Source organism: Papaver somniferum, chromosome 3 (assembly GCF_003573695.1).
Source record: "Papaver somniferum cultivar HN1 chromosome 3, ASM357369v1, whole genome shotgun sequence".
Lineage (NCBI taxonomy): Eukaryota > Viridiplantae > Streptophyta > Magnoliopsida > Ranunculales > Papaveraceae > Papaver > Papaver somniferum.
In genome coordinates, this window is record NC_039360.1 from 1,698,283 (window position 1) to 1,724,341 (window position 26,059).

At 35.2% G+C, this 26,059-nt stretch overlaps 1 protein-coding gene and 2 long non-coding RNA genes across 3 annotated transcripts; 1 reads left to right on the forward strand and 2 right to left on the reverse strand.

The window, feature by feature from the left end:
- Positions 1 to 7,257: 7,257 nt before the first annotated feature.
- Positions 7,258 to 7,811, reverse strand: LOC113360845. Its single transcript, XR_003364828.1, has 3 exons — positions 7,751 to 7,811; positions 7,460 to 7,516; positions 7,258 to 7,379 (listed from the first exon to the last, which is right to left on the reverse strand). It is a non-coding gene; the product is annotated as an uncharacterized LOC113360845 (long non-coding RNA).
- A 10,813-nt stretch (positions 7,812 to 18,624) lies between these two features.
- LOC113355125 lies at positions 18,625 to 20,323 on the reverse strand. Its single transcript, XR_003362132.1, has 2 exons — positions 20,098 to 20,323; positions 18,625 to 19,873 (listed from the first exon to the last, which is right to left on the reverse strand). It is a non-coding gene; the product is annotated as an uncharacterized LOC113355125 (long non-coding RNA).
- A 406-nt stretch (positions 20,324 to 20,729) lies between these two features.
- LOC113360846 (fructose-1,6-bisphosphatase 1, chloroplastic-like) lies at positions 20,730 to 23,600 on the forward strand. Its single transcript, XM_026604292.1, has 3 exons — positions 20,730 to 22,704; positions 22,874 to 23,101; positions 23,190 to 23,600. Exons 1-3 carry the CDS (start codon positions 22,612 to 22,614, stop codon positions 23,556 to 23,558), a joined length of 690 nt encoding a protein of 229 aa, XP_026460077.1. The 5' UTR covers positions 20,730 to 22,611; the 3' UTR covers positions 23,559 to 23,600.
- Positions 23,601 to 26,059: the final 2,459 nt, after the last annotated feature.

Consider the following 26,059-nt stretch of genomic DNA (forward strand, 5'->3'; position numbering starts at 1 on the left):
AATATCAGTCCTAGTCCTGCCAAGACGACCGACAGTGATTAACAACAATGAACAACACTCCAGGTGCACGTACTGTGTCTTTTGTGTCACGACGATAGCAGAGCTTTACCAGGCTCAAAGATGGTTATTCAAACCATTCATTATGCAACCGTCCCGTATTTTCTCCACTTCTGGTGGTACGCGGTTTATCAGATTCTCAAACCTGATAATTATTGTGGTTCCCATATTCAATTATGCCTACCACAATTGTATTTTCCTTCTTCGCCAAAGATAAACTTATTTGCATAGGTAGTGTTGCAAATTTAATTCACCAAACTCGTAATTTTTCGGTAATAACTTACGCGACGAGAAGACATGATATTCACTTTGAATACCATTAAATAATTGCAACACTTATTATTGCTCGAAGTTTGTATATCTATAAGGCGCTATTAAAATATGCAACTCTCGTTGTTGTTGTAATAACAACATATACAAAAGCGCAAACTATTCACTAGCTTAACAAAGCTCGTCGATGCATATAATAGGCGCATATTATGCATGCTATAAAGCTCGCGGAAACACGTAAGGGCGCAAAATATGCCGCTCTCCTTATTGCTCACCGCAGCATTTTACACGGTGCATACATCTTCTTTAGAATCAAACCAAACTGATTACCACAAAAATCAATGGTGAAATAAGGAGGAAAGTGTTCCAGATGTGATATATACGGTTCTAACATAATACCGACAAATCTCCAACTTCGTCAATTAGGGTCGACGAAATATTAATTTATCAAAGTTGAAATATGAAAAAATTCTTTATACCACAAAAGAAATTGTCTCCATATCAATCGTAGGTCATTTTAAGGACCGTTGATAGAGACTGGATAACAGTGTTAACCCAGTGTCCATTTTTCATCGCATTCCAACCTTAGGTGGAACGACTTTGAATTCCAGAGATTACTACAACACAAGAATATTAAAAAATTTGTTATCCCTCGGGATGCAACAATTCCTCGCTCTACCGATATTAAAACCGATAACACCTCAAAAATCAGTGGTGTACCAACAAAGGAAATTTTTATTTTCTACGCTATCCAAAAGGGCGCAAAAAAACCTTCTGTTGGTTGGCTAAAGAGGAAAATATCAAACTCTACAATACTCAAATATTTGGCTAAATTCGGAAATCGAATAAGCATCACAAATATGGGCTTTTCTTAATACATACCTCTTTTGGATATCTCTTCGCATACCGTATAATTATTTGTGTTCCAAATAGCACATACAAGGAATGACGAGATGCCTAACTTCTTTTTTAACAAGTCCTAATAAAAATAGGAAACAAAGTTAAACACTGCAAAAATTTATGCATAGAACTGCTCAACCATAATTAGATAAGATGTGTAAAAATTTATGAGAATTACTCATTTAGTATCGTCGGCCCCATGTCATTTCCGCGGAGCAATTCGTTCGGATAACGTGTAATATATTTGTGTTAATTCATCAGCATATGGATGCTGGTTGTCGAACAATACAGTAAACGAGCCTTGTATATAGTTAGTAACAAACGTGTAACAACTAATTGACTGCCCAGGGAAGGGTATATATATACCAAACTGTAGATAGCTATAGTAGTGCCACTTCATAGTACAGGTGTCCTTATAACAAAATTACATGTTTGCCCTTTTAATTAATTTGATAGCCTTTATCCCATTTGTACGTCTCACACATGCATAGTTGTTATCTTGACTTTGCCAGCTGCCTTGATCGGTGGTCAACCACCAAGTATACATAACATCTATATGAAGTTTAGGCATGTGTAGGAAGTGAACTGGTACAGACACCCACACCATTGGATAAGGCCACACCATGATATTTGACCTGTCAGTTTCAGCAAACTGACTGCCTATTCTGTCTTGCTCAACTGTCGGCTGCGCGGAAGTGACAGCTCATGCCTCGCCTCCTTTCCTGCATAATCTTAGCTGGCTCCAAGTTAAGCCCGCCTGCGAATTGACCTTTTCGCTTTTTTTGCTCCAAATGAATGATTTCTCATTCTTTTGCTCCAAACGACTCCATTGCACTTAATAACTCAAAACTAAACATAAGAGATGCAATTCATAAGGATAATAGCAAAAAAAAACATAAATACTAGATATAAAATTAGGTGTTCTAGACACCTATCAGATATGTATCACTCCCCCTTAGTCAATACTTCATCTCACATGAAAACCACTCGGATCATATGTATTTGTAATGTGAACTACACATTAATCCTCCCCCTTTTAGTCAATAAAATTGGCAAAGGTACGAAAACTAGTGGGATCCTAATGAAATTTTCATAGAGACACTTCATGACCAAAAGAAAGCACATATCAACTTTTTAGATGCAATCATATAGCCGAAGCTAAATGCATCCATCAAGGAGTTTATAAAGATACAAGATAACCCCTATAATATTCCACATCCGCACTCCCCACAAAGATTTGGCAATTAAGCACAAGTTCATTTAAGAACTTTCCTCCATAAAATGTCATTCCCGAAAGAACAACAAAGGCGACCTTACTTTCACAAGAAAAGAAGGATTTCTTTGGACATTACACTAAAACACCTAACAGAAAATCAACTTACTGAAACAAATGTATAATTGAAGCAACACTTACAGGAATTCCAAACTCAATTTCCCAACAGATCGAGATAAGTACAGGGGCAAGAGTTTTATAGGTGACTAATGAACCAAAACAACACCAATAGACTGCCGTAAATGTTGAAATGTAGCAGTATCTAATGGTTTGGTGAGGATATCAGCCAATTGTTGTTCGGAAGGCACAAATTCCATATTTATGGTACCATTTTCATATAGGTCTCGAATAAAATGGTACCTTCTATCAATGTGCTTAGTTCTTGAGTGCTCAACGGGATTCTCCGTGATTCGAATCGCGCTAGAGTTGTCACAAAAGATCATCATTATTCAAGTATCAATTCCATAATAAGCAAGCATTTGTTTCATCCATAGAAGTTGAGTACAACATGATCTTGCAACAATATATTTTGCTTCACATGTGGACAGGGATTGTGAATTTTGTTTCTTGCTATGCCAGGCCACAAGATTCAATCCTACATAGTAGAAACCCCCTGATGTACTTTTCTGTCTTCCATACATCCTGCCCAATCAGCATCAAAATAAGAAGAAAGGTCAATGTTAGTATCAAAAGTGTAATATAGACCATACCTGACCGTGTGATTAACATATCATATGATCCTTTTTGCTGCTGCAAGATGAGATTCCTTTAGATTAGCCTGAAATCTAGCACAACAACCCACATTAAATGTAATATCAGGTCTAGTAGCTGTAAGATATAATAGGCTACCAATAATAGATCGATACAGTTTTTGATCCACATTTACTCCTTTCTCATCTTTATGTAGTTTACCAGTAGTGGGCATTGGTGTCAGTTTTGGAGTTGACTTATCCAGACCGAACCTTGAAATAAGATCCTTAGCATATCTTTCTTGAGATAAGTAAATTCCATCCTTATGTTGTTGAATTTGTAATCCTAAAAATAACTTTAATTCACCAACATTGCTCATTTCAAATTCCTTTCCAAGAGAGACTTGAAAATCTTTTGCAACAAGAAAATTGGACTTTAGCGACTACCTGGATTCAGTTGGTACAGGGCACGTTTTACTGGATGGAGCTCTTTAGCAATCAACATGGCAACCGATACGCTGTGTGGGTGAAGACCACTTTGCTAGAGATGTGTACCAACCATGCTGCTGGAAAAGATATCTGTCGACTACATTTAAGCGACTGAAGTCCTAGTTAGTGCAATTTTCCGATAACTACAGATTATCATTGGTAGAGTACGTAAAGCTTTGTTGCTGAAATACACAACCCACAAAAAAGTTTGTTGCTGAAGACTTATATATTGTTGGTAGAGGTGGTCAATTATAAAAAAAATTCAGCAGCTAAAACGTTGAACCCACTGGGTTTTAGTTGTTGCAGGTGTTGGTCAAGGATTGTAACCACTACATACTTTTACGAAGAAGAGTTCCTTCCACTGAATTTTCGTTGCTCAAGAATTTAAGCTTCTACAGTGTGAGTTGGATAAGAACTTCAGCCTCTCATTTTTCAGTTGTTTGAAGAGTGTAACCAACTTTTTCTAGTTGGTCAAGGTCTCTAGCCGCTGTTTGTTCAGTGGCTCACGTATGTAACCTCTGATTTTTTTGTTGGTTGAAGGATGTAACCACCCTAGTCGTTGTTTCTTCAGTTGGTTTATGGGTGTAACCTCCTTCTCCTAGGCTGGACAAGGTGTCTATGCACCAAGTTTGCGGTTGGTTAAGGTGACGTCGATGAAAACCTCTTCCGTCATAAGATTTAGTTGTTTGAGGTATTTTTTGTATTGTTGGCCAAGGGTTTCACTAATTTCATTCTGTTAATAAAATCTTTAAGCCTTCGGTTAAACTACAAACAATCCTATCACTAGTGTTGTCGCTCAAAGCCTCATCCCGCTACAATAACAGTTACTTGAGGTGCTTTCAGGCCAGTTAGCACTGTGTTAATAAATCATGTAATTTCAATGTTAATAAATCATGTAATTCCAAAAAAAAATAAAAAATAAAAAAGATAACATAGGAATTATCATCCAAAATACTATATATATATATATATATCATTAGCGTCCAAAATACTTACATCCTAGCATTGTCTCAAGCTAGAGATAGACATTTACATCCCAAAATATGACCCAGAGAGACATTTACATCCCAAAATATGACTCCAACAGACTTCACATCCCAAAATATCATACATGACTCCAACATACTGTATATCCCACAAAAACTTTAATCCCTGACCGTAAGTTTGATGTTTGATCATGTATTTTGTCAACCACATTCATATGAAAATAAAATGAGCACTTACACTGACATCCAAGAGTAGGTCAATCAAAAAGTTGATCCTCCTCCATGTACTCATCGTCTTCCATGTTACCATGCCCACCTTCCTCATTCACAAGTTCTTCATCAGCATCCACATCTTCATATAGACCTTCCTCTTCCTCATCTAGTGCATCTTCTGGTAAGGGCTCACGACCCAAACTCTCTAAAACCTGGTTTAAGAGTTGCAACTCTTTAGTACCTTTGTTTTTAGACTTCTTCTTCAATTGTTAAATCTCCTTTGCTTGTCTTGCTCTTTCAGAGGTAGCTGCATCCAGCTTTGCATGCATTTCAGCCAGTTTTTCCTCAGTTTTTGAATAATAGCATGCAAAATTGTCCTTATCAAGAGGTCTTTTTCTGCCAGAACTCGACGAGGGAATGTTAGCGTGATATATATCTTCCATTGACATGTCAAGTTCTCCTCTTTCTACCTACTCCTGCATTGCTTTCATTTTTCCCTGCATTGCTTTCATATAAATCAGTCACCAAACAGCAAAGCAACTAACCGAACAAAATGTACATACTAAAGATTCAAATACACTAAAATTAAGAATATCCAAACACTAATTCAGTCCCTTTACACATGTTTCGCAGATGTTCTGCAATTAGATTATGCTATTTATACCTCTAGTCGGTCTAGTGCATACATCATTTCCTATATGCAATTCATGTAATAGTCTTCCATAGGTATGAGTCTTCAAAACAGGAATATAAGAATATAGAAAATAATCCAAGTTTACTGTGGAACTACAACCTCTGATTGTATGGATAATAGTATAATACAGACTATCGCTGCTCTAAATCAGACTTTCTATTATAACAATCAATATTCATTCTACGACAACATAAAACTATACCTTAATATTTTCACAAGTAGGATCGGTAAACTTCTTAAACTTATGGGTTACGTCGAATATAGTGATTGGATCAATGGGTTCTCCATTCAACGCCTATAAAAACATAACATAGGATAAGTACATCATGAAACACATAATACGAACTATGGGAACAAAGATAATTACTTGACTAAAAAAAGGGAACGCAGATAGTTGAAGATGATAAGTTTACCCTGCTATGCATTGACTGGGAAAAACTCATCGGTCCATTAGAATGCTTCGGGACTTGACTCTTTCTGGCTTGGCTTGCTTGATCAGATTTAGCCTGTTACTCCAATAAGTATATTGCAAGTTAATTAAGCAGTTTTGGACTTTATGAAATAATGAAATCTTAACTAGAGATGATATTTACCTGAAACTACTCGTTTTTGAACACGTCGCATACAACTTTCCAGTCCTCCATGTTAGTACAGTCCTTGGACGGGTTCGCTAGTGCCTTGTCATAATCTTTGCCATATTTCAACCTGTAATTTGCACTAAATCCAGATTTGTATCCATTGTATAAAGTCCTCATTTTCCTCTTTAACAATTTTTCTGTTGAGGCATCATCAGGCACTAGTTCGAAGTGATCCTACAGAATTAAGGAAATTTATTGTTAAATCAACACTTTGGAAACAGAAAACTGGAAATACAAAGAAGAACATATGTTTTTTTATTACCCTCACAAGCGTAACCACCCTCTGGACATTCTCTCCAGGGACGTCTTTGAAATAACGCGTTGTGAGGGGAAAGTTCTCCCTATGTCTTACCCACATACCAATAGATAAGCTAAACTGACGAATACGCAAACCCACGAATTCGTTGTCAGGAGAAACAAGAAATACAGGTTTACTATCACCGAACTTCTTTCTTTTACAAATCTCAGGAAGGCTTTTTGGACCCCTGGGAACTGTTCAAATTCATCATTTCCGAAATCAGATAATAATCAACTAAGATGATGAATAATTAAGATAAAATAGACACAAAGTAAAGTTACATACTATAAGGAAATAATAAAGATAAAATACAAATGAAGTAGAATTACATACCATAAGGCCTTCTTGTAGCAACTTCATCTCCTTGGTTGCACTGGCCATGGCTATTTGATGCTCCTTGCGATGAATGTCTATAGTGGTGTTGCCTAGTGTCAAGTCCCAAGTTGTTTGGTAGTAAATTGCACCGAGATCTAGCGATTGAAGGGCTAGATAATTGGTCATCGTCATGTGGTTTTCCAACTGCATTTCGCCTGTAGGTAATTGTTGCGGACTGGCCAAGGATCTAGAGAGTGAGGGAGAATATTGGGCTACATCAGGTGAATGCCCCCTTCTATCATGTACAGCTTCCTTGTTTCGCATAACACTTGAAGCATTGTCCCTTTCCAGTATTAAGGAATTTTTCACACGATTCTATGTTCGAGGTGCGTTTAGAGCTACCCGTCGGTTTGATGGAAGAGATAACGATGTAGCAGCAATTCCAAGTCTTCGATGGGAGTATCTAGTTGGAGTACTGCCATTTTCTTGCTCCCTTGGAAGATTTATTCCATGCACATTTGAAGTTTTTCTCCCTTGCGAATTAATTTCCCTTAATCCTGCAATTAACCACTTGCATAATTTAGAAAATCAACATAAAGTAACTGAGAAAATGTGAAGCAAATGTATATTCAATTACCATTTGTTGGCCCAGAACTTTGTGATAATCCCCCTCTAGCTCATCCTAATGTGAACACTATAGAAAAAACAAAAATGAATTAGTGACTACAACATAAACAAGATGAGTAAGTGACTACAACATAAACATGATGAATAAGTGACTACAACATAAACACGAACAGATGAATCAAATATTTAACCATATTCACTTCTTATAATCCGTAGAAAACCCCAAATTCCAATAGGTGGTCCTTGAATAAAGTAGAACAGAAAATGTGAGAAACAAATGTATATATATATATTTCATTACCGTTTGCTGATGGTGTTTGTCTTGCAACTGGACTTCTCTCTGGCACAGAATTGTGCAAGGGATCCACTCGCCCGGTAGATCTTTGTGATAATCCTCCTCGTTTTCTCATCATAATGACTACAGCAAAAAAAAAACATGGATGACATGAGAATCAAAATAAAACTTGAGAAAAAGTTACAGCACTATAAGAAAAACACCCAATAACAACGCAGTGAAATCAAACGATATATAATAAAAATCAAACCTAAAATTGGTAACACTATGAAATCAAAGGAATTTTTATTTATATCCTCATTTTTCAACTCAGGATTGACCATCACAGTTGAAATCGGACCAGAGATTGATCTCAAATACACATGCAATTGCACTTCAGCAAAATCCCTAATTTTTTCTTCAGAAAATTCCAAAAAGACAATTGAAATCCTCATTTTTCAACTCAAGATTGACCATCATAGTTGAAATCGGACAAGAAAATGATCTCAAATACAAATGAAATTGCAGATCTAACACAAGCCCTAATTTTTTCTTCAAACACCTAAGTGTCCTTGAATTCATTTCCACGGTCACTTCTAATTTTCTTTAGTTTGCGACCTTGTTCGTTCTGGATTCTATTAACAATAATCTTGAATTCATCAAGGGTTTCATTCTTATGAGAAAGAAATGTTACCCAAGTGATTCTGGTGTAATCATCTACCATCACTAAAACATACTTCTTACCCAGAACTGTGGGTTGTTGAATGGGTCCGAAGAGATCCATATGAATTAAATCAAGTGGAACTTTAGTGAGAATGTCTCGAGATGATTTATGGTGAACTTTCGTTTGTTTACCCTCTTGACATGCACCACACCATCAATCTTTGCATTGATTTTTGGAACGCCTCTAACAAGTTCCTTATTGATGATCTTAGTTATAAGAAGATAATTGATGTGACCAAAACGCTCATGCCAAAGATGTGTAGATTCCACCTTAGTCAAGTTGCAACAATTAGTGAACTGAGTATCCAGAAGATAACAGTTGTTTTTACCAAGAGTACCCTGAAAAATTACTTTCCCAGTTTTGTTTATAATGTCACATCCATTTGCATTGAAGACAACTCTATGGCCTTTGTCACAGATTTAACTAATTGAAAGAAGGTTTGCAGTCATACCTTTTACATATACTACATCATGGATTTCAGGTACGCCGGGAAGTTTGATCGTCTCCTTCTTTCTTATATAGCAGAAACTCCCATCTCCAAATGTTACCGGACCTCCTTCATAGTCGCTTGAAGTTACGAACCACAAAAGATCACCAGTCATATGTCGGCTACATCCACTATCGAGAAACCATTGAAAGGGCGATGTTGATTTTAATGCAAAAGCTCCCATACTAACACTACCATCCTTTTTAGGATTTCTTATTAGTTTTGTATATCCTTTTAGAGAAGTAAACAATTGTTCAGCTTTCTTATGAAGATTAATTGCAACCTTTAAACTTTTTCGGAAGGACATACATGTATGTTGAAAGTGATTGTAAGAGTCACATAACATATATGGACCAACATCTTTAATCTCGTCTGACTAGTTCTGATTCACATCAGGTTTCACAAAGCCTAAACCTCGTTTATCATCTGACTTACGACAATTCTTCAAGGAAGAAGAAACAGAGTTATTCAAATCCATCAAAGGAATTTTGACAGATTTCAAATCCTTAACCATTGCAATTTTTGCAACAAGATCAGAGTTGATCCAGATTTGTTCATTCAACTTTTTCTGGAGAATAACAAGTTTTTCACAACTTTTTCTACGATCAAAATTTAATCCTGGTGTTTATAGAGATTTTACTGTCCATATAGTCAGATTACTACAAACACAGACTTATAAGGTCTTTAAACATGTTTACCAACTCTGATACAAATTGAAAAACCTGGGGTCTAACGACCACACCAAATATTTCGTTTAACAATATGTATGGACTAAATCCAATATACTTTTAAGATAATCAACTAGACAGTCAGACTCAATCTTAATAAAAAGTATATCAAAGAGTTATATCTCAATTTCCCGATTCAATACTTACTCAAGCAAATAGAAATCTGCGAGTCTAACTGAACACAAGATAAATCACTTGAAGGTACCAAAGACCAATGTTCAAGGATCAATAAATCTCAATCAACAACCAAAGGTTGGATATCCCAATTGATCGATTCAATGCACAACCTATGATGTTTCAATTATATAACAAAATATAATGCGGAAAATAAATAACACAAACGCCAGAAGTTTTGTTAACGAGGAAACCGCAAATGCAGAAAAATACCGGGACCTAGTCCAGATTGAACACACACTATACTAAGACGTTACAGACACTAGCCTACTACAAACTAACTTCGGTCTGGACTGTAGTTGAACCTCAATCAATCTCACAGTGATCCAAGGTACAGTTGTGCTCCCTACGTCTCTAATCCCAGAAGGATACTACGCACTTGATTCCCTTAGTTGATCTCACCCACAACTAAGAGTTGCTATGACCCAAAGTCGAAGACTTTAACACACAAATCTGTATCTCACAAAAAACTCTGCAGGAATAGATAAATCTGTCTCCCACAGAAATACCTACGAGTTTTTTTTCGTCTTTTGATAAATCAAGGTGAACAGGAATCAATTGATATACCAGACTTATATTCCCGAAGAACAGCCTAGAAATATCAATCAACTCACAATAATCTTAATCGACTAGTGAAACAAGATATTGTGGAATCACAAACGATGAGAAGAAGATGTTTGTGACTACTTTTCTATCTTGCCTGTCGGAAAAATTAATCTCAAGCCAATCCTTACGATTGTACTCAAATACGATAGAAACAGCAAGATCAGATCACACAACTATATAGAAGATAGTCGGGCCTGGCTTCATAATCCCAATGAAGTCTTCAAGTCGTTAACCTACAGGGTCTCGATAGAAACCTAAGGTTAAAGGAGAATCGACTCTAGCGTACAACTAGTATAACACAGGAGGTATAGGGATTATGTTTCCCAGTTGTTAGAGTTCTCCTTTATATAGTCTTCAAATTAGGGTTTGCAATCTAAGTTAACTTGGTAACAAAACATTCAATATTCACCGTCAGATGAAAACCTGATTAGATTCAAGCTAATATCTTTCAACTGTTAGATCGAACTTAGCTTGTTATATACACATGAAATGTAACTTTATTTAGGTTTGAGTAACCGTACCTAAATGTGTACAAGCCGTTGGTTCAACAGTAGTTAACCATAGTTAGACATATGAGCACTTTTATATCAACCTTATTCTTCTTTACCACAACTAGTTCAAATGACTCAAATGAACTAGTTGGAGAGTTGTTCAATTACTTAGATCTCATAGAAGTATACAAGAAACAATCGAAACAAAATCAGTATTGATTCACTCGAATCGATTCATGAACATTATAGCCACGGTTTGCAAAGATTGCATTCCTTAATATATAAATATCTTAGTTCACGAATTAAACTGTTTTTATAAAATAACCTTGTTAAGTACGCATACCTGGTACGCATACTTAAGTACCTAAATTAAGTTTTTTTTTCAGTTCAAAAACTCCAGTAGAAATTCACGAAATGTGAACTCTTTAGTTCCAGTTATCCTGAGCAGCAAAGAATGCATACTTTGGTCCATGGATTTTGGACTTATACAAGTATGAGTTATCACACAATGCTTATATCCAATCATGATTATATATCCTAAACTCTCATTTCAATCATTGAAACAATCTTAGAGGACGTTATATAGTTGTTGTTCACAAACTATTTTTCGTCAAAGCGATTTTCAAGTAACTGAAAGAAATATGACTTTCGTCACTAGTAAAGATGAACTTGTCCAAAGCGAAAGCTTACCAACACATATTTCGAGAAATAGATAAGCGAAATAAACTCAACTCGAAATAGTACATGTGTATAATCATAGTCTATATAGCAATACGACTTTTGTCTCAAGATAGGAGATAAAGTAGACTTTTGAGTGACAGATAAGTTCAAGTCTCCACATACATTTTTGTCGGTGAAGTTCCACCAGTTCCTTGAGTAGTTCTTCGTCTTTGCATGATGAACGCCGTGGAGTCTAGATCTCAACTACATTTTCTATCCTAGTCTGAGACTTAGCTATTAGTAGACTAGAAATCAAGACTTATAGTTTTGACAACTAAACTTGACAAACAAGCTTGGTATAACAGCGCTTGCGAGTTCGACCGAGCAGTGCTTTAACGGCATGGTATGCAGAAACTCGAGTTAGAAGGCAGTCCTCCGTAAAGGTGGATGCCGTAACCTTTTGGGCAAGGGTATAGAACAAATATATGCAAGAGTTTGGGAATCTTAATGGAAGAAGTGTTCAACAAATTCATGATAGGCACCAAGTCATCGAAAATGTGATACTTTCTTATTTAGCTATCCAAAAACCGAATTTCAACTCTACCCACTTTAGATACTCCATTAAACAATTTGTAAATATTTTTGTGGTTTATTTTACGTGATCCATGTTGTTTGACCTTCCTACTAAGCACCACTAACGAAGTAAGTTTGTGTTTTGTTTTTGTAGCATGAAGTCGTCAAAACGCGCTACTTGGAGGAAAATGGGGAAGCATTCGCATTCGATGCAAGCTATCAATTCATGGTCTCCAAAATCCCGGAGTATACCTCGGACTTCATGGAGGGTGGATCGGACTTGGATTCCTTCGACGAAGATTGATGGTTTTAGAGGTTTTTGTGTAGGTTTTGTGGGTAGATCTCTATGTAAACCCTCACGAGACTATAACTCGTCCACTAGGGTCGCCTAGGGGTTTCAAGGCTTGATGCATGTGCTAAATGCATCATACAATAATGAAATGAATGAAAAAAAGATTCATATAAAAAGACAAAAATCGGTTTATATATGTCACATAAAATCCCGATTATGACAATCGTATTATACATATGCCAAAGTCAATCGATTATGAAAGTCTATGTTAATTTTGGAAACACAAATCCAAAATCGATTTACAAGTGCATGAACGTAAGCCGATTCTAGGTACTGTATACGAAAAATAATAATTTTTTTTAAGTTGTTTGATGTTTTGAAGAACTCTTTAACATTAGTTGATCTCACATCTAAAACATAATTAATAACTAATACGATTTATTAATGCTAATTAATTAGGAATAAAATAGGTACTTAGGTAAGTATTGGATAGTGAAAAATACTAGAACCCACTTCTATATTGGTTCAATATATAGAAGCCCCACTAAATGGATCATCCATTGTCAACTCCATACTTTCAGATTTTGATATTTTTAGGCCCGGAACTTTTAATTTTGGGGCCAGGTTTTGAAATTTCCCTGGTCGATGACGTCATAAAAAAGAACTAAAGTACCGAAACTAACCCTCAGATATATACCTAGTTATATTGGAAACAGAATCAGGAAATCAGATTCATTTTTCTTTTCTCTTTCAGAAACTTCCAGAGCTCCAGGCGATTTTTTTTTTGTTTCTTCTACGTGCAATCGATTTAGAGGATTGAATCGATTTGATTCGATATATTATACAGCTAATGATAAATTAATCTACAAACTCAAATCATTCACTCAATCGATTGATTTGAATCTAAGTTTTGAGTTGGTTCCAAGTTATTTCAGGTTAGGCTTTCGTCTTTCTTTGTTCGATTAGCTTTTAATTTTTGTATTGATTGATTCAAGCATCGAAGAAGAACAACCAGATTTGTCTTGAATCAGGTGATTTCACTTTTTTTTTGAACATTTAGGTTTTTCCTCCTGGATCTAAAAATTCTGACTCTAGAATTTCCTTATGAATCTGAAATTGCAGCTTCGTCAGATCTTCTTTATCTCTCATCTATTCAGAAATCTTCTATAACTGGTTATTGTTTCATCTCATCAATTTCTTCTTTCATCTTCTTCACGGTTCTTTTAAGTTGTAATTTCTTCTACTTTGTTGTTTCTCATGTGTGTTCTAACCTTAATGATTGCTTGTTGTGCAGGTTTAACAATGGAATTAAGAAGATCTTCAACCACAACAGATATGAAATCGTCATCATTCATCTTCAGCTTTTACAACAACTAATGAAAATGCACCTAATAATAATAACACTTTCCTGTTTGAAAATCAAACTCTAGGTTTGTAATCAACGCAACTTAATCTCTATTAACTATCAAAATTTTTCTTATTCGATGTTCTTTTGAATTTTGACCTAATGGATTTGATATGCATTTGGTGTTTCGTATATTTATAAAGAAAACAGAAGGTTTCCAACCTATGATTTACTATAACTAATGAAGAATCCCTTTCCTATTTCAGAATCAGTTCTCAAGGTTCCTGATTATGATGAAGGAAAATTCATATAGTTATTGATCATAATGTGTACAAGGATATTTGAATGCATAATAGTACTATTTGCAACCACATCATTAATTGCACAATGTCCAGATCCTCCGCGAGTAAATGTGTAACTTCCAGATTATTCATCTGGTAAGGCTTACTACGGCTCAAACCCATCTTTCACTTGGTAACTATTTGATATCCCCTGTGAATGTTGTATATATTACCTCATAGGTAGCTGACATTGTTATATCTTCCATATGTATGAAGTTTTGGTATTTCCAAATGTATATCTTACCTCTTAGGTAGTTATGGCTTTGTACTTCGTGTTGTGTTGTTGGTCTTTCTGGCATGGATAATGTTTCTCCTCTTTAGTTTATCTTTGATAGTTGTATTGCTACCACTAGGACGTGTACTGCTCAGTTCCATTTTTAATATCCCAATACTCATGGTGTGAAGTGAAATAATAATTAATGTCCTTGTAATTGTACTTTCTGCTATATTTCATGCTTTTTCGGTGAATCTTATTATTAACGCTAAGCTTTGAAATTGAGAATCTACTCGGCTGTTTTAGATTATAGGCTATTGTAGCCATACAGCTATATTAAGTTTCCTTTGAGGATTGTTGAGCCTCATCCAGATGGTATGAAAGTTACAACTCATAATTTGATTTTTTTTTGCGAATGTATTTCAGTAGTTATATGTATGTGTAACTAGTAATTACACAAGATATATGGATGTGTAACCACTAGTTACACAAGATATATCGATGTGTAACCACTAGTTACACATGCTGGGATATAATGTGTATGTTATATATATTTCATTTTCTTACATTTTTTGCACTAAGTTTCGTACTAGTGGACTTTCCTTGTCTTGCGAACTCTTTCCATATTTGCCAACTGAGGTTTTTATGTTAATTCGCAGTATGTTATGGTTCTACTAAAAGGATCAGTCCCTATCTGAAGAGAACAACGATTTTGGTGAGCTAACATCTATAGGAGGTGGTAATGCCAATGTAAACAAGAAACTGAGTGCAACAATTCTCGAAGACAAGATCTCTTTGTCCAAATATCGCTTCTTTATCAAGTTCACTGACACAAAGGCAAGCAATCTAAAACTCCTTGCAGATCTACTTTGGCATATGTTGCGTAGTCATTCATTTACTCATTGATCTAATGCATGCTTACACCGACATTAGAAAATACAGAGAATACCATCCAGTGTTTCAAAACCACTAGAAATGTTCTTTTCAACTTTCAAGTATCATTAAAACATCTTCTGATTGTACTTCCAGTAATTTTTTACCTCTTCAGTTAGTATCTTTTGGTACTTATGCCATTGTTTCTTTTGTCTGTGCAGGGGTGAACTTTGGATGGAATTGGTCCGCTTTCTAAAACCTTTCTTTTATCTTAAATTTCTTTTGATGGAATTGTGTGGCTATAAGCATGTGTATCTACTAGTTACACATGCTTTCTAGAATGTGTATCTGCTAGTTACACATGTTTTTAGGATGTGCAATTGCTGGTTACACTTGCATGTTGGGTGCGTAATTGCTGATTACACATGTATTTAGTGATGTATATCTGCCATGTATAGATGATTCTTCTCTCAAACTATACATTTCAAAAGGAAAATAATGTAAATTTGCTTACTTGGGGTTGTGCGGTTCGCATTTGATGTCCTTATCAACGGTCTAGCAATTATGCCCATATCGATGGTCTAACATTAATTAACAGTATTTCAATGTAAGAATTAAGATCTGCCTTAGTATTGTTCAACAGTCTGCTTGACTTCTCCTTGAGTTATCATTATTTAGCAAGTTGAATTGATTTTTTTTTCTCTTTTGCATTTTGGGCCAACAGGTTATCACAGTGTTCCAACTGGTTTTAGTTCCTGCTGCTCTTGTACAACAAGAATTTGGCACCTTAGAAACTGAAGAGTACATCAAATACTTGAGGTATGCTTTTTTCTGCGATATCAGTTTAAGTTCTCAACTGAACATCCATTAGTGATGACGACTTTGTCGATTTACAATGAGTACTAGCTTAATATAACGACTAATAATCTCATCAACATCTGTGGCTACATAATGAATCACGTCGAATATAAGTATCGTCTCTTTAAAGTATCTTAGCTACTATATATTCTCCATGAGTACTCTTAGGTCAAAACTGATGCAATATGCTTATCTTTGATTGAAATACTTTAAAATTTCTGAACTTTATGTGACGAAATTCACTAACTTGGCAAGCTAAATGGGTGTGCAGCTACTAGTTACACATGATAATTAGTTGTGTAGCTTCTAGTTACACAAGCTAAATGGATGTGTAGCTACTAGTTACACATGCTAACCAAATGTGTATCTTATAGATACATATGCTAATTGGATAGGATAAAAAGTCTACGTTTTTGTTTGTGCAAGCTCTTACGGAATGAGATATCATGCAGATTGGATGATACTGTAAATTGTATAATAAGATGCACAATCTAATAAGATTAAACTGTAAATTGTATGTGCCAGGTACACGAGCCTTCTGACTTTACGAGTGCTATATGGATGTGTAGCTACTAGTTACACATGCTAATTGGATGTGTAGTTGGTAGTTACACATGCTAGTCAACATTGTTTTGAGCCAGATTATTTGTCTGGTTGAGACAGCCCAAATGTCCAAAGATCCTGTTCAGAAATTTGTTGATTTTGTAAGTATCAATGAAACAGTTACTTATGGTGCTTACTTTTATACATATTTAATCTATGAAATGTCTCATGCTAAATTTTTTTGCTTTATCTTCTACAATATTGAAGTAGTGCTGTAATTGTAATTATGTGACTTTACTATTCTCATTATCTGCATGTCTCATAAAGGTTGCTAGGATTTTTGTCCCCACAGTTGTCGTATTGTCATTCTTGACATTGGTTAGTTGGTGCGTAATTTATTATCTCAGTTACTATGGTTTTCCAGCCAGAAAATGAATATTCAGATTCTAGTGTGTTTTGTTTGGCTATTCAGCTGATAACCTTTTCGACCATCCTGATACTCTTGCAGGTATATCTTTGGAGCATTAAGAGTATACCCAGATGACTGGTTGACTAAAAACAACAATCATTTTGTCTTTTCCCTCATGTTTTCAATCTCGAAGAAACTATTGTAGTCATTGCATGCCCATATGTAACCGATAAACATAGAATTATTGTAAATGAAATTATTATTTCAATAACAACTGAATATATGTTTCTTTTTGGCGTGTAACTGTTGAGATGAACATTTATATGCATGTGTAACTTGTAGATACACATGTTATACGCATGTGTAACTTCTGCTTACACGTGTAACTGTTGAGTTAAATTATTTTAATAATTTTGGGTCTGAATTTAAATTTTATTTAATTATGGGCCTGACAATATGCATAAGGGTATCAAAGTCTTTTAATATTTCGGGGCCTAGATTTAAACTTCTTTTAATTAAGGGCTTGATATTATGGGTAATCCATGGTCGGGCCTTAGCCTAATTTTCCCATCATAGTTTGAAGAGAATTTTTGGGAGTTTTTAGATTTTATTCTTGGTTTTCTGGATACTCACGTAAACTCAGCATTAATTTGTTTCCATTGAATAGACATGCAAAGTTACCATAGTTTGAATAGAATTTTTAGAAGTCGTCAGATTTTTATTCTCGGTTCTTTGACACTTCTTAATTCTTTGGATACTGCATTATTTTTAGAAGTCGTTAGATCTTATTCTTAATTCTTTGGATACTGCATTATTTTTTTTAAATATGGAAATCCAGGATTTTTTCTTAAAGATTTCCTTTTTTTTGTATATAGAATTTCACGGTTTTTTTTTTCGTTTTTTTCGACAACCAATCCTAAGGTCCAGATTATATTATAATTATGTAAACGCGGTGTAAGAATCTGCTAAGTTGTCATTTGATTTGTAGCGTCAGATCGAGCCAATTCTATTAAAAATTAACGGACATGAAATTTAGGGGTATAAGTTTCTTTTCAACCAATCGGGAGCAAGGGTTTCGTTCACCGGCCAATGAGAAAGGAGGTTACTGTAACTCCCGACGTGGTGTCAGAAATGGCCTGGGGTTTTTAGGTTGTTGATGATTTTGATGTTTTTGAACCAAAAGTTGGACAACTGGAAGAAAATACTCAAAATTTAACTGATATCCTTTCTAACGTATGCTACAGATATATGATGGAAGTCGAACATTTTTTAAACTAACGTAACAACTAACGACACAGTTATGAAATTGTACGAACAAAGAAATTATAGAGGCAATAATAAATTGTGAGAATAAAAGTTAACCAAATAATAACAGTGTTACACAAAATATGTTATCAAAAGAGGCATTTGAACTTTGAAGTAGTAACCACCATAAAAAAATTACTTGCTATTACCTGTTTCCATTATTCATTTTGCCAAGTCTATGCATTATTACTAGACTTGGAAAAAAATCAACTTAAATTTTTTTATCTGGGAACAAAACGATATAGACCCGTGCATAGTAAAGCAGTAATGCAAGCCAATAAGGATAGTAAACAACATAAATGGATATATTTTCAGAACTGATTGCATGACACAAAACAAGGGCTGAACATGACATTATTAAGTTGAAGATTAACTTTAGTTAAGTGTAACAAGTGAGAGAGGCCATGAAAATATTCAAATACAGGCAAGCGACTCTATGTATTGATGAACATAACCCCGTGAGTTTGAGTTTGCAGTCATGGTGAGAGTTTTTGGATCGAAATAATAGATCTCCCTATAGCTCATCTCTTTCAGATCATAGGATATAAGTTGAGTAGCATTTATCAACAACATCAATTTTGTTGATGATTTCTCTTCGGATTCCCCAAGAAACATTACCCACACACAATAATCGATGGTATTGTTATAATTCGTCACCGACTCTAGGTGGTATGCATTTATAATTCTTTCTAGGTCGACCTTGTATATAAGATTCCACCCACTGTAATCTTTCTCCATTTCGAAGATGCTGTAATTATCAGGACATGATCCAAGAGCCCCTACAAGATACAAATGATTTCTACACTCTCCAAAATATTTAATATACCACATATTATCATTACATACAGCTGGCAACGGCAGCGGCTTTACTAAATCTTGTTCGATATCAAAATACAGTGACGCTTCATCTTCCATGATCGAGAATTGCGAGATCCAATGCAAACAACCATTCCAAAACACACCTGGCCCAAGGAAACAGTTCCATAACGCACCTGGCGCCCTAGAGGAACTGAGACGACGTGCTGAAAAAGGACTCTCCGCAGATAACCTCCATGAGTTTGTTTTAGAGGAGTATATTTCGATATAATAAACATCATGTTCATAAAATTTCCCTATATCTATCCAGATGCAGATAACCTGATAGTGATCTGGAGACTTGATTGGATCAAAAGCTAAAGATACACTTTTAACTGCATTCCAATAATATTTGACGACATCTCTAAAGGGGGATCGAGGAAGAGCTTTGTATCGTTTTGTGGTTGGATTGTAAATGTAAATGTGGCGGATTACGATACGCGGCTCCTTGGCCTCTGAGATGTTATCCTAGTGCAACATAATAGACCATTCCAAGAATGTTCTATTCTTAAGCTACTTTCAACAATAGGACCTTCCGAATTTCGCGGAGGAACTTCCACGGGTTTTTAGGGGGACTCCTCCGCCACCGGTAATAGCATCATCATTGTTAAGGAAGATAAAATGAAATTCAAATTCTGGTTCATCAGGAGGACCCGAAGGACGTCTTAATTTCTGTATGAACAACCCAGGGATTTTAAAGCTGGTCTTCCGACAAGAATGATTCTTAGCGAAATATGGGTCAGATATTAAAAATAACCATTTTTTGGATACAGATTTGAAGATCAATAGAGATTTCACAGGTAGACATAATAGAATTTGTGATAAAACATCAGAATTGTTGGCTACTTTTGTCGCTGATAATGATGAAGAATTATTGTCCACAGGAATATTCATACCTGATGATGATGAAGAAGATAACATCCTGATCCAAACGCCGCAAATCAGAATGAATTCTCGTCCTGCCAGAAACCATTTGTTTCCGGTTGTTAGAAATGAAACCTTAAATCAATTTAAATCTGATTTAACTACTATGTTTAGAAAAAAAACATCAATGCTTCTTTTCGTCTCTTCCCAATTTGTTTCTTTTAATGTGAATGGACTTGTTTGGGAGGACAAGATACCTTCCTCGTCGTCCTCATCTGGTTCTAAAATAGCTTAACTGTATTGTTTTCTACCTGACATTGGAACTACTTTTTCTCCTAACCATCCATCCATCCTATATCCTAGTTAAACTTTCTAACACTATTGAGAATAGCATAACGAAAATGAAGCCTTTTCTCGAATGCCCAATTAAACTAGCTACAGAGCCAATATGTGTCTGGTAAATTAACATATTTTCAGTTACATGTATGCCTCCTGGATGATCCAATGAGCACAAACCTCACAATACCCGGAGCAAAAATGTAGTGTGCACTAAATGGCTCATTGTCATCATGAGTAGTGAAACACCATAATGCTAGATTTATGGTTTCTACATACTATATGTAAGTTTAAATTCAACAATTATATACAATATTGGCTGCCCAGTTTGTGATCTATGATTGTTGATAAATGGCTCCAGTCCTGATAATTTTGCACCTTCACATTGTCAACAACAACAAGAGACGAACATGCATTTAGAAACAAAACACAATAGAACAACTTTAATAAAAACATTGTCAATGGCTCATTCATTTCTATTTTCTCTTTCCTCTCCGAAATTCTGGGAGCTTTTCCAATGGCGATTTTTCATGTGAATTCTCAGCCTCCTTCTCGTATCAATCCTTCGTGATTGATTCAGTTCAAGAGTGGTTATTCTTTTCCTGTATTTCTTTTACTTCATCTCTTTTCAAATGACTTTCTCATCAACAGTTATTTTGGAATCCAAATCCTTTGAGTTATCAAGGAACATCAAAGGTAAAACAAAGGATCTGAAGGTATCGGAGAGATATAAGGGTAACAGTAATTGGATTTTTATCCCTTATGATACTGTCAATTGGATTATTCCTACTACAAAGGAATTAGCGAAGACTACAGCAAATCAAAAATGGTCACACAGATTTCATCAGGTTTTGATTCTTGTTGAAATGCTTTCAAACAAGTTTGGGAGCTATTTGAAAATCACAAGAACTGCTGCGGATTCAAAGCAAAGATTTATTTGTATCCCTAAAGGAAATGATTATTCTATTTGTCTTTTTTTTTGGGCGTATGTTTCTACATCAGATATTTTATCATTGAACAATTTTAATTCAACACAAGAGGTTTCGATGCCTGCAAAAGTGCAAGTTCCTCAAGCTGTTGTTTCTTCTACGAAGAATGATTATTGTGCTTTAGGTATTTCTGTGACGTTACTTAATTCGCATATTTGTTGGAATAAGATTGGATTACTGTTGGTTTTTCTAAACATTCTGGATGGTAGGATGTCTTCATGTGAATTCAAATATGAATTCTCCCTGCCCAAGACCAATACCACTTAGTACCGGATCAATATATGGGCTGGATGGGGGGAAGCCAGAGCTGTTGATAATTCAATCCCCAATGCTTCTCAGGATTTTGAAATTCATAATATGGTAGACTTTCATGTCTCTTTCAATAAGCAACTGAGGATTAATTATGATAACCGAATTTCAAGATCGATTTATAAAGATCTTCTGTTGCGGTTAAAACAATCATAAGAAGCTAACGAAGATCTCGATGGATTGGGGGGGGGAGGTGATTTGATTCAGATGAAGATTTGAATATTGAAGCTGAAGGAATTTCCAAATCTTCAGCTGCAGTGGGGACTACTAAGGTATGTAATGGATATTAAGAGTATGACTTGGAACGTTAGGGGTCTTCACGATGATCCAAAGATTCAATCAGTCGAAAATGCTATCAGGAAGAAGAAAGTTTCTCTATGTGCTATCCAAGAATCGAAAATGGAGTGTGTCACTGATTCGTTAGTGCATTCATTATGGGGTAGTAACAAATGTGAATATGCTTTTCTTCCTTCGAATGAAAGATATGGAGGCATAATTGTTCTACGCAATGGTGGGGATTTAATCATGGAGAAATCTTTATTGGGTGTTTTTTCTCTAACTATTAGATTCTGAAATGTCAAAGATGGTTTTGTTTGGATTTGCACATCTGTTTATGGTGCTTCTGATCCTTCAGATTTTGCTCAATTTCGGCAACAAATTGCTGATATTAGAACTATTATGCATGAGCCTTGGTGCATAGATGGAGATTAAAATACAATTTTCACTCACTCAGAGAGAAATAGAGATGGAGGCAGATTAATTAATAGAAGAAAGTTCAGGAATATTTTTAGATACACAAAATTTTATAGATCTGCCAATGGCTGGAGGCATATTTACATGGTCTAATCTTCAAAATCCTCCTATTATTTCATGATTAGATAGGTTTGTTGTGTCTCCAGATTGGGAAGCTAAATGTCCTGCACTACTTCAGCCAAGATTGGAGGTCAAGGTGCCGTTAACATTCAAGGCGAAGACCAGAAGAAGCTCGAAGTTATCTCCAATGAGGTATCTACTAAACTGAATGAATCCATTGTGAAATTTTGTATAAATTAGTTTTGGTAACACTCAAGTAATTTTACCACACCATTAGAAATCCAATTCCTTAGTTGGCATAGCATTTTTATTGCCATGTAGCATGTATAATTTCTTACATAGATGCATGAATGTGGTTTAGGTGTTCTCAAGCTGCTTGAGATCAAGTGGAAGAACAGGGATTATAGCTTCAGAGGAAGAAGATGTACCTGTTGCAGTGGAAGAGAGTTACTCTGGGAACTACATTGTCGTATTTGATCCCCTAAACGGCTCATCCAACATCGACGCTGCTGTATCAACTGGATCCATCTTTGGTATCTACCATCCTAACGACGAATGTCTTGCTGATTTTGGAGATGATGTATCCGCTGTACGTATATGCAAACACGTTCTTTTAGAAATCTGACATTCCTAGTTTTCATAGCTAACCAAAAGTTCTGTATATCCAAACAATGCAGTTGGACCAAGAGAAGCAAAAGTGCATAGTGAGCGTATGCCAAACAGGGACCAACCTGTTGGCCGCAGGATACTGCATGTACTCGATCTCCGTGATTTTTGTGTTGTCCGTCGGGAAAGGTGTCTACTCCTTCACGTTGGATTCCATGTATGGTGAGTTTGTGTTGACTCGAGAGAAAGTGCAGATCCCCAAATCAAGAAAGATCTACTCTTTCAACGAAGGCAACTACCAAATGTGGGACGACAAGCTGAAGAAGTACATTGATGATCTCAAAATCCCGGATCCAAAGCCATATTCAGCACGTTACATTGGTAGTCTTGTAGGTGATTTCCATAGGACATTGCTTTACGGAGGGATATATCTTGTGTGAAAATCAACAAAATATTTCAGGTCATTTTTACAAAAACAAAAACCGCGGTCTATGCTTTTCGTCGAGAATTCGTTTTTGCTCTTTAAACCTTCAATTCCAATCAGAACTAGACAAATAATGGCTATATAGAAACCTTACAGATCGTAGAAAAATATCATGTTTGAAAATCAACAAAATATGTCAGGTCTTTACAAAAATAAAAGGTGAACCGCTGCCTATGCTTTTCGTCAAAAATTCGTTTTTGCTCTTTAAACCTTCAATTCCAATCATAACTAGACAAATAACGGCGCAATAAAATCGTCACAGATCCTAGAAAAATATCATGTGTTAAAATCAACAAAATATTTCAGGCCATTTTTACAAAAACAAAGCGTGAACCGCTGCCTACGCTTTTCGTCAAATACTCGTTTTTGCTTTTTAAACCTTGAATTCCAATCATAACTTGACAAATAATGGCTATATAGAAACCTTACAGATCATAGAACAATATCATGTTTGAAAATCAACAAAATATTTCAGGTCATTTTTACAAAAACAAAGCATGAACCGCTGCCTACGCTTTTCGTCAAAAATTCATTTTTGCTCTTTAAACCTTAGATTCCAATCAGAACTAGACAAATAACGGCTCAATACAAACCTTATAGATCCTACAAAATTATCATGTGTGAAAATCAACAATATATTTCAGGCCATTTTGACAAAAACAAAACGTGAACCGTTGCCTACGCTTTTCGTCAAAAATTCGTTTTTGCTCTTTAAACCTTCAATTCCAATCATAATTTGACAAATAATGGCTATATAGAAACCATACATATCATAGAACAATATCATGTTTGAAAATCAACAAAATATTTCAGGTCATTTTTACGAAAACAAAGCGTGAACCGCTGCCTATGCTTTTCGTAAAAAAATCGTTTTTTCTCTTTAAACCTTCAATTCCAATCATAACTAGACAAATAACGACTCATTAGAAACGTTACGGATCCTAGAAAAATATCATGTGTGAAAATCAACAAATATTTCAGGCCATTTTTACAAAAACAAAGCGTGAACCGCTGCCTACACTTTTCGTCAAAAATTCGTTTTTGCTCTTTAAACCGTCAATTCCAATCATAACTAGACAAATAACGGCACAATAAAATCGTCACAGATCCTAGAAAAATATCATGTGTTAAAATCAACAAAATATTTCAGGCCATTTTTACAAAAACAAAGCGTGAACCGCTGCCTACGCTTTTCGTCAAAAATTCGTTTTTGCTCTTTAAACTTTCAATTCCAATCAGAACTAGACAAATAACGTCTCAAAGAAACCTTACAGATCCTAGAACAATATTATGTGTGAATATCAACAAAATATTTCAGGTCATTTTTACAAACACAAAGTGTGTACTGCTGCATACGTTTTTCGCCAAAAATTTGTTTTTGCTCTTTAAACCTTCAATTCAGATATGAACTAGACAAATAACGGATCAATAGAAACCTTAAAGATCCTAGAACAATATCATGTGTGAAAATCAACAAATATTTCAGGCCATTTTGACAAAAACAAAGTGTGAACCGCTGCCTACGCTTTTGGTCAAAAATTCTTTTTTTCTCTTTAAACTGTCAAATCCAATCATAACTAGACAAATAACAGCTCTATAGAAACCTTACAGATCATAGAACAATATCTTGTTTGAAAATCAATAAATATTTCAGGTCATTTTTACAAAAACAAAGCGTGAACCGCTGCCTATGCTTTTCGTAAAAAATTCGTTTTTGCTCTTTAAACCTTCTATTCCAATCATAACTAGACAAATAACGGCTCAATACAAACCTTACAGATCCTACAAAATTATCATGTGTGAAAATCAACAATATATTTCAGGCCATTTTGACAAAAAAAAAAGCGTGAACCGTTGCCTACGCTTTTCGTCAAAAATTCGTTTTTGCTCTTTAAACTTTCAATTCCAATAAGAACTAGACAAATAACGTCTCAAAGAAACCTTACAGATCTTAGAACAATATTATGTGTGAAAATCAACAAAATATTTCAGGCCATTTTTACAAACACAAAGTGTGTGCTGCTGCATACGTTTTTCGCCAAAAATTTGTTTTTGCTCTTTAAACCTTCAATTCAGATATGAACTAGACAAATAACGGATCAATAGAAACCTTAAGGATCCTAGAACAATATCATGTGTGAAAATCAACAATATATTTCAGGCCATTTTGACAAAAACAAAGCGTGAACCGTTGTCTACGCTTTTCGTCAAAAATTCGTTTTTGCTCTTTAAACCTTGAATTCCAATCATAACTTGACAAATAATGGCTATATAGAAACCATACAGATCATAAAACAATATCATGTTTGAAAATCAACAAAATATTTCAGGTCATTTTTACAAAAAAAAAAGCATGAACCGCTGCCTATGCTTTTCGTAAAAAATTCGTTTTTGCTCTTTAAACCTTCTATTCCAATCATAACTAGACAAATAACGGCTCATTAAAAACGTCACAAA

Coding starts and splice junctions, on each gene's coding strand:
- LOC113360846 (XM_026604292.1), top strand. CDS start 22,612: ATGTCCTGCACTACTTCAGCCAAGATTGGAGGTCAAGGTGCCGTTAAC. Junction 22,705..22,873: donor TCGAAGTTATCTCCAATGAG/GTATCTACTAAA, acceptor AATGTGGTTTAG/GTGTTCTCAAGCTGCTTGAG. Junction 23,102..23,189: donor TTGGAGATGATGTATCCGCT/GTACGTATATGC, acceptor CAAACAATGCAG/TTGGACCAAGAGAAGCAAAA.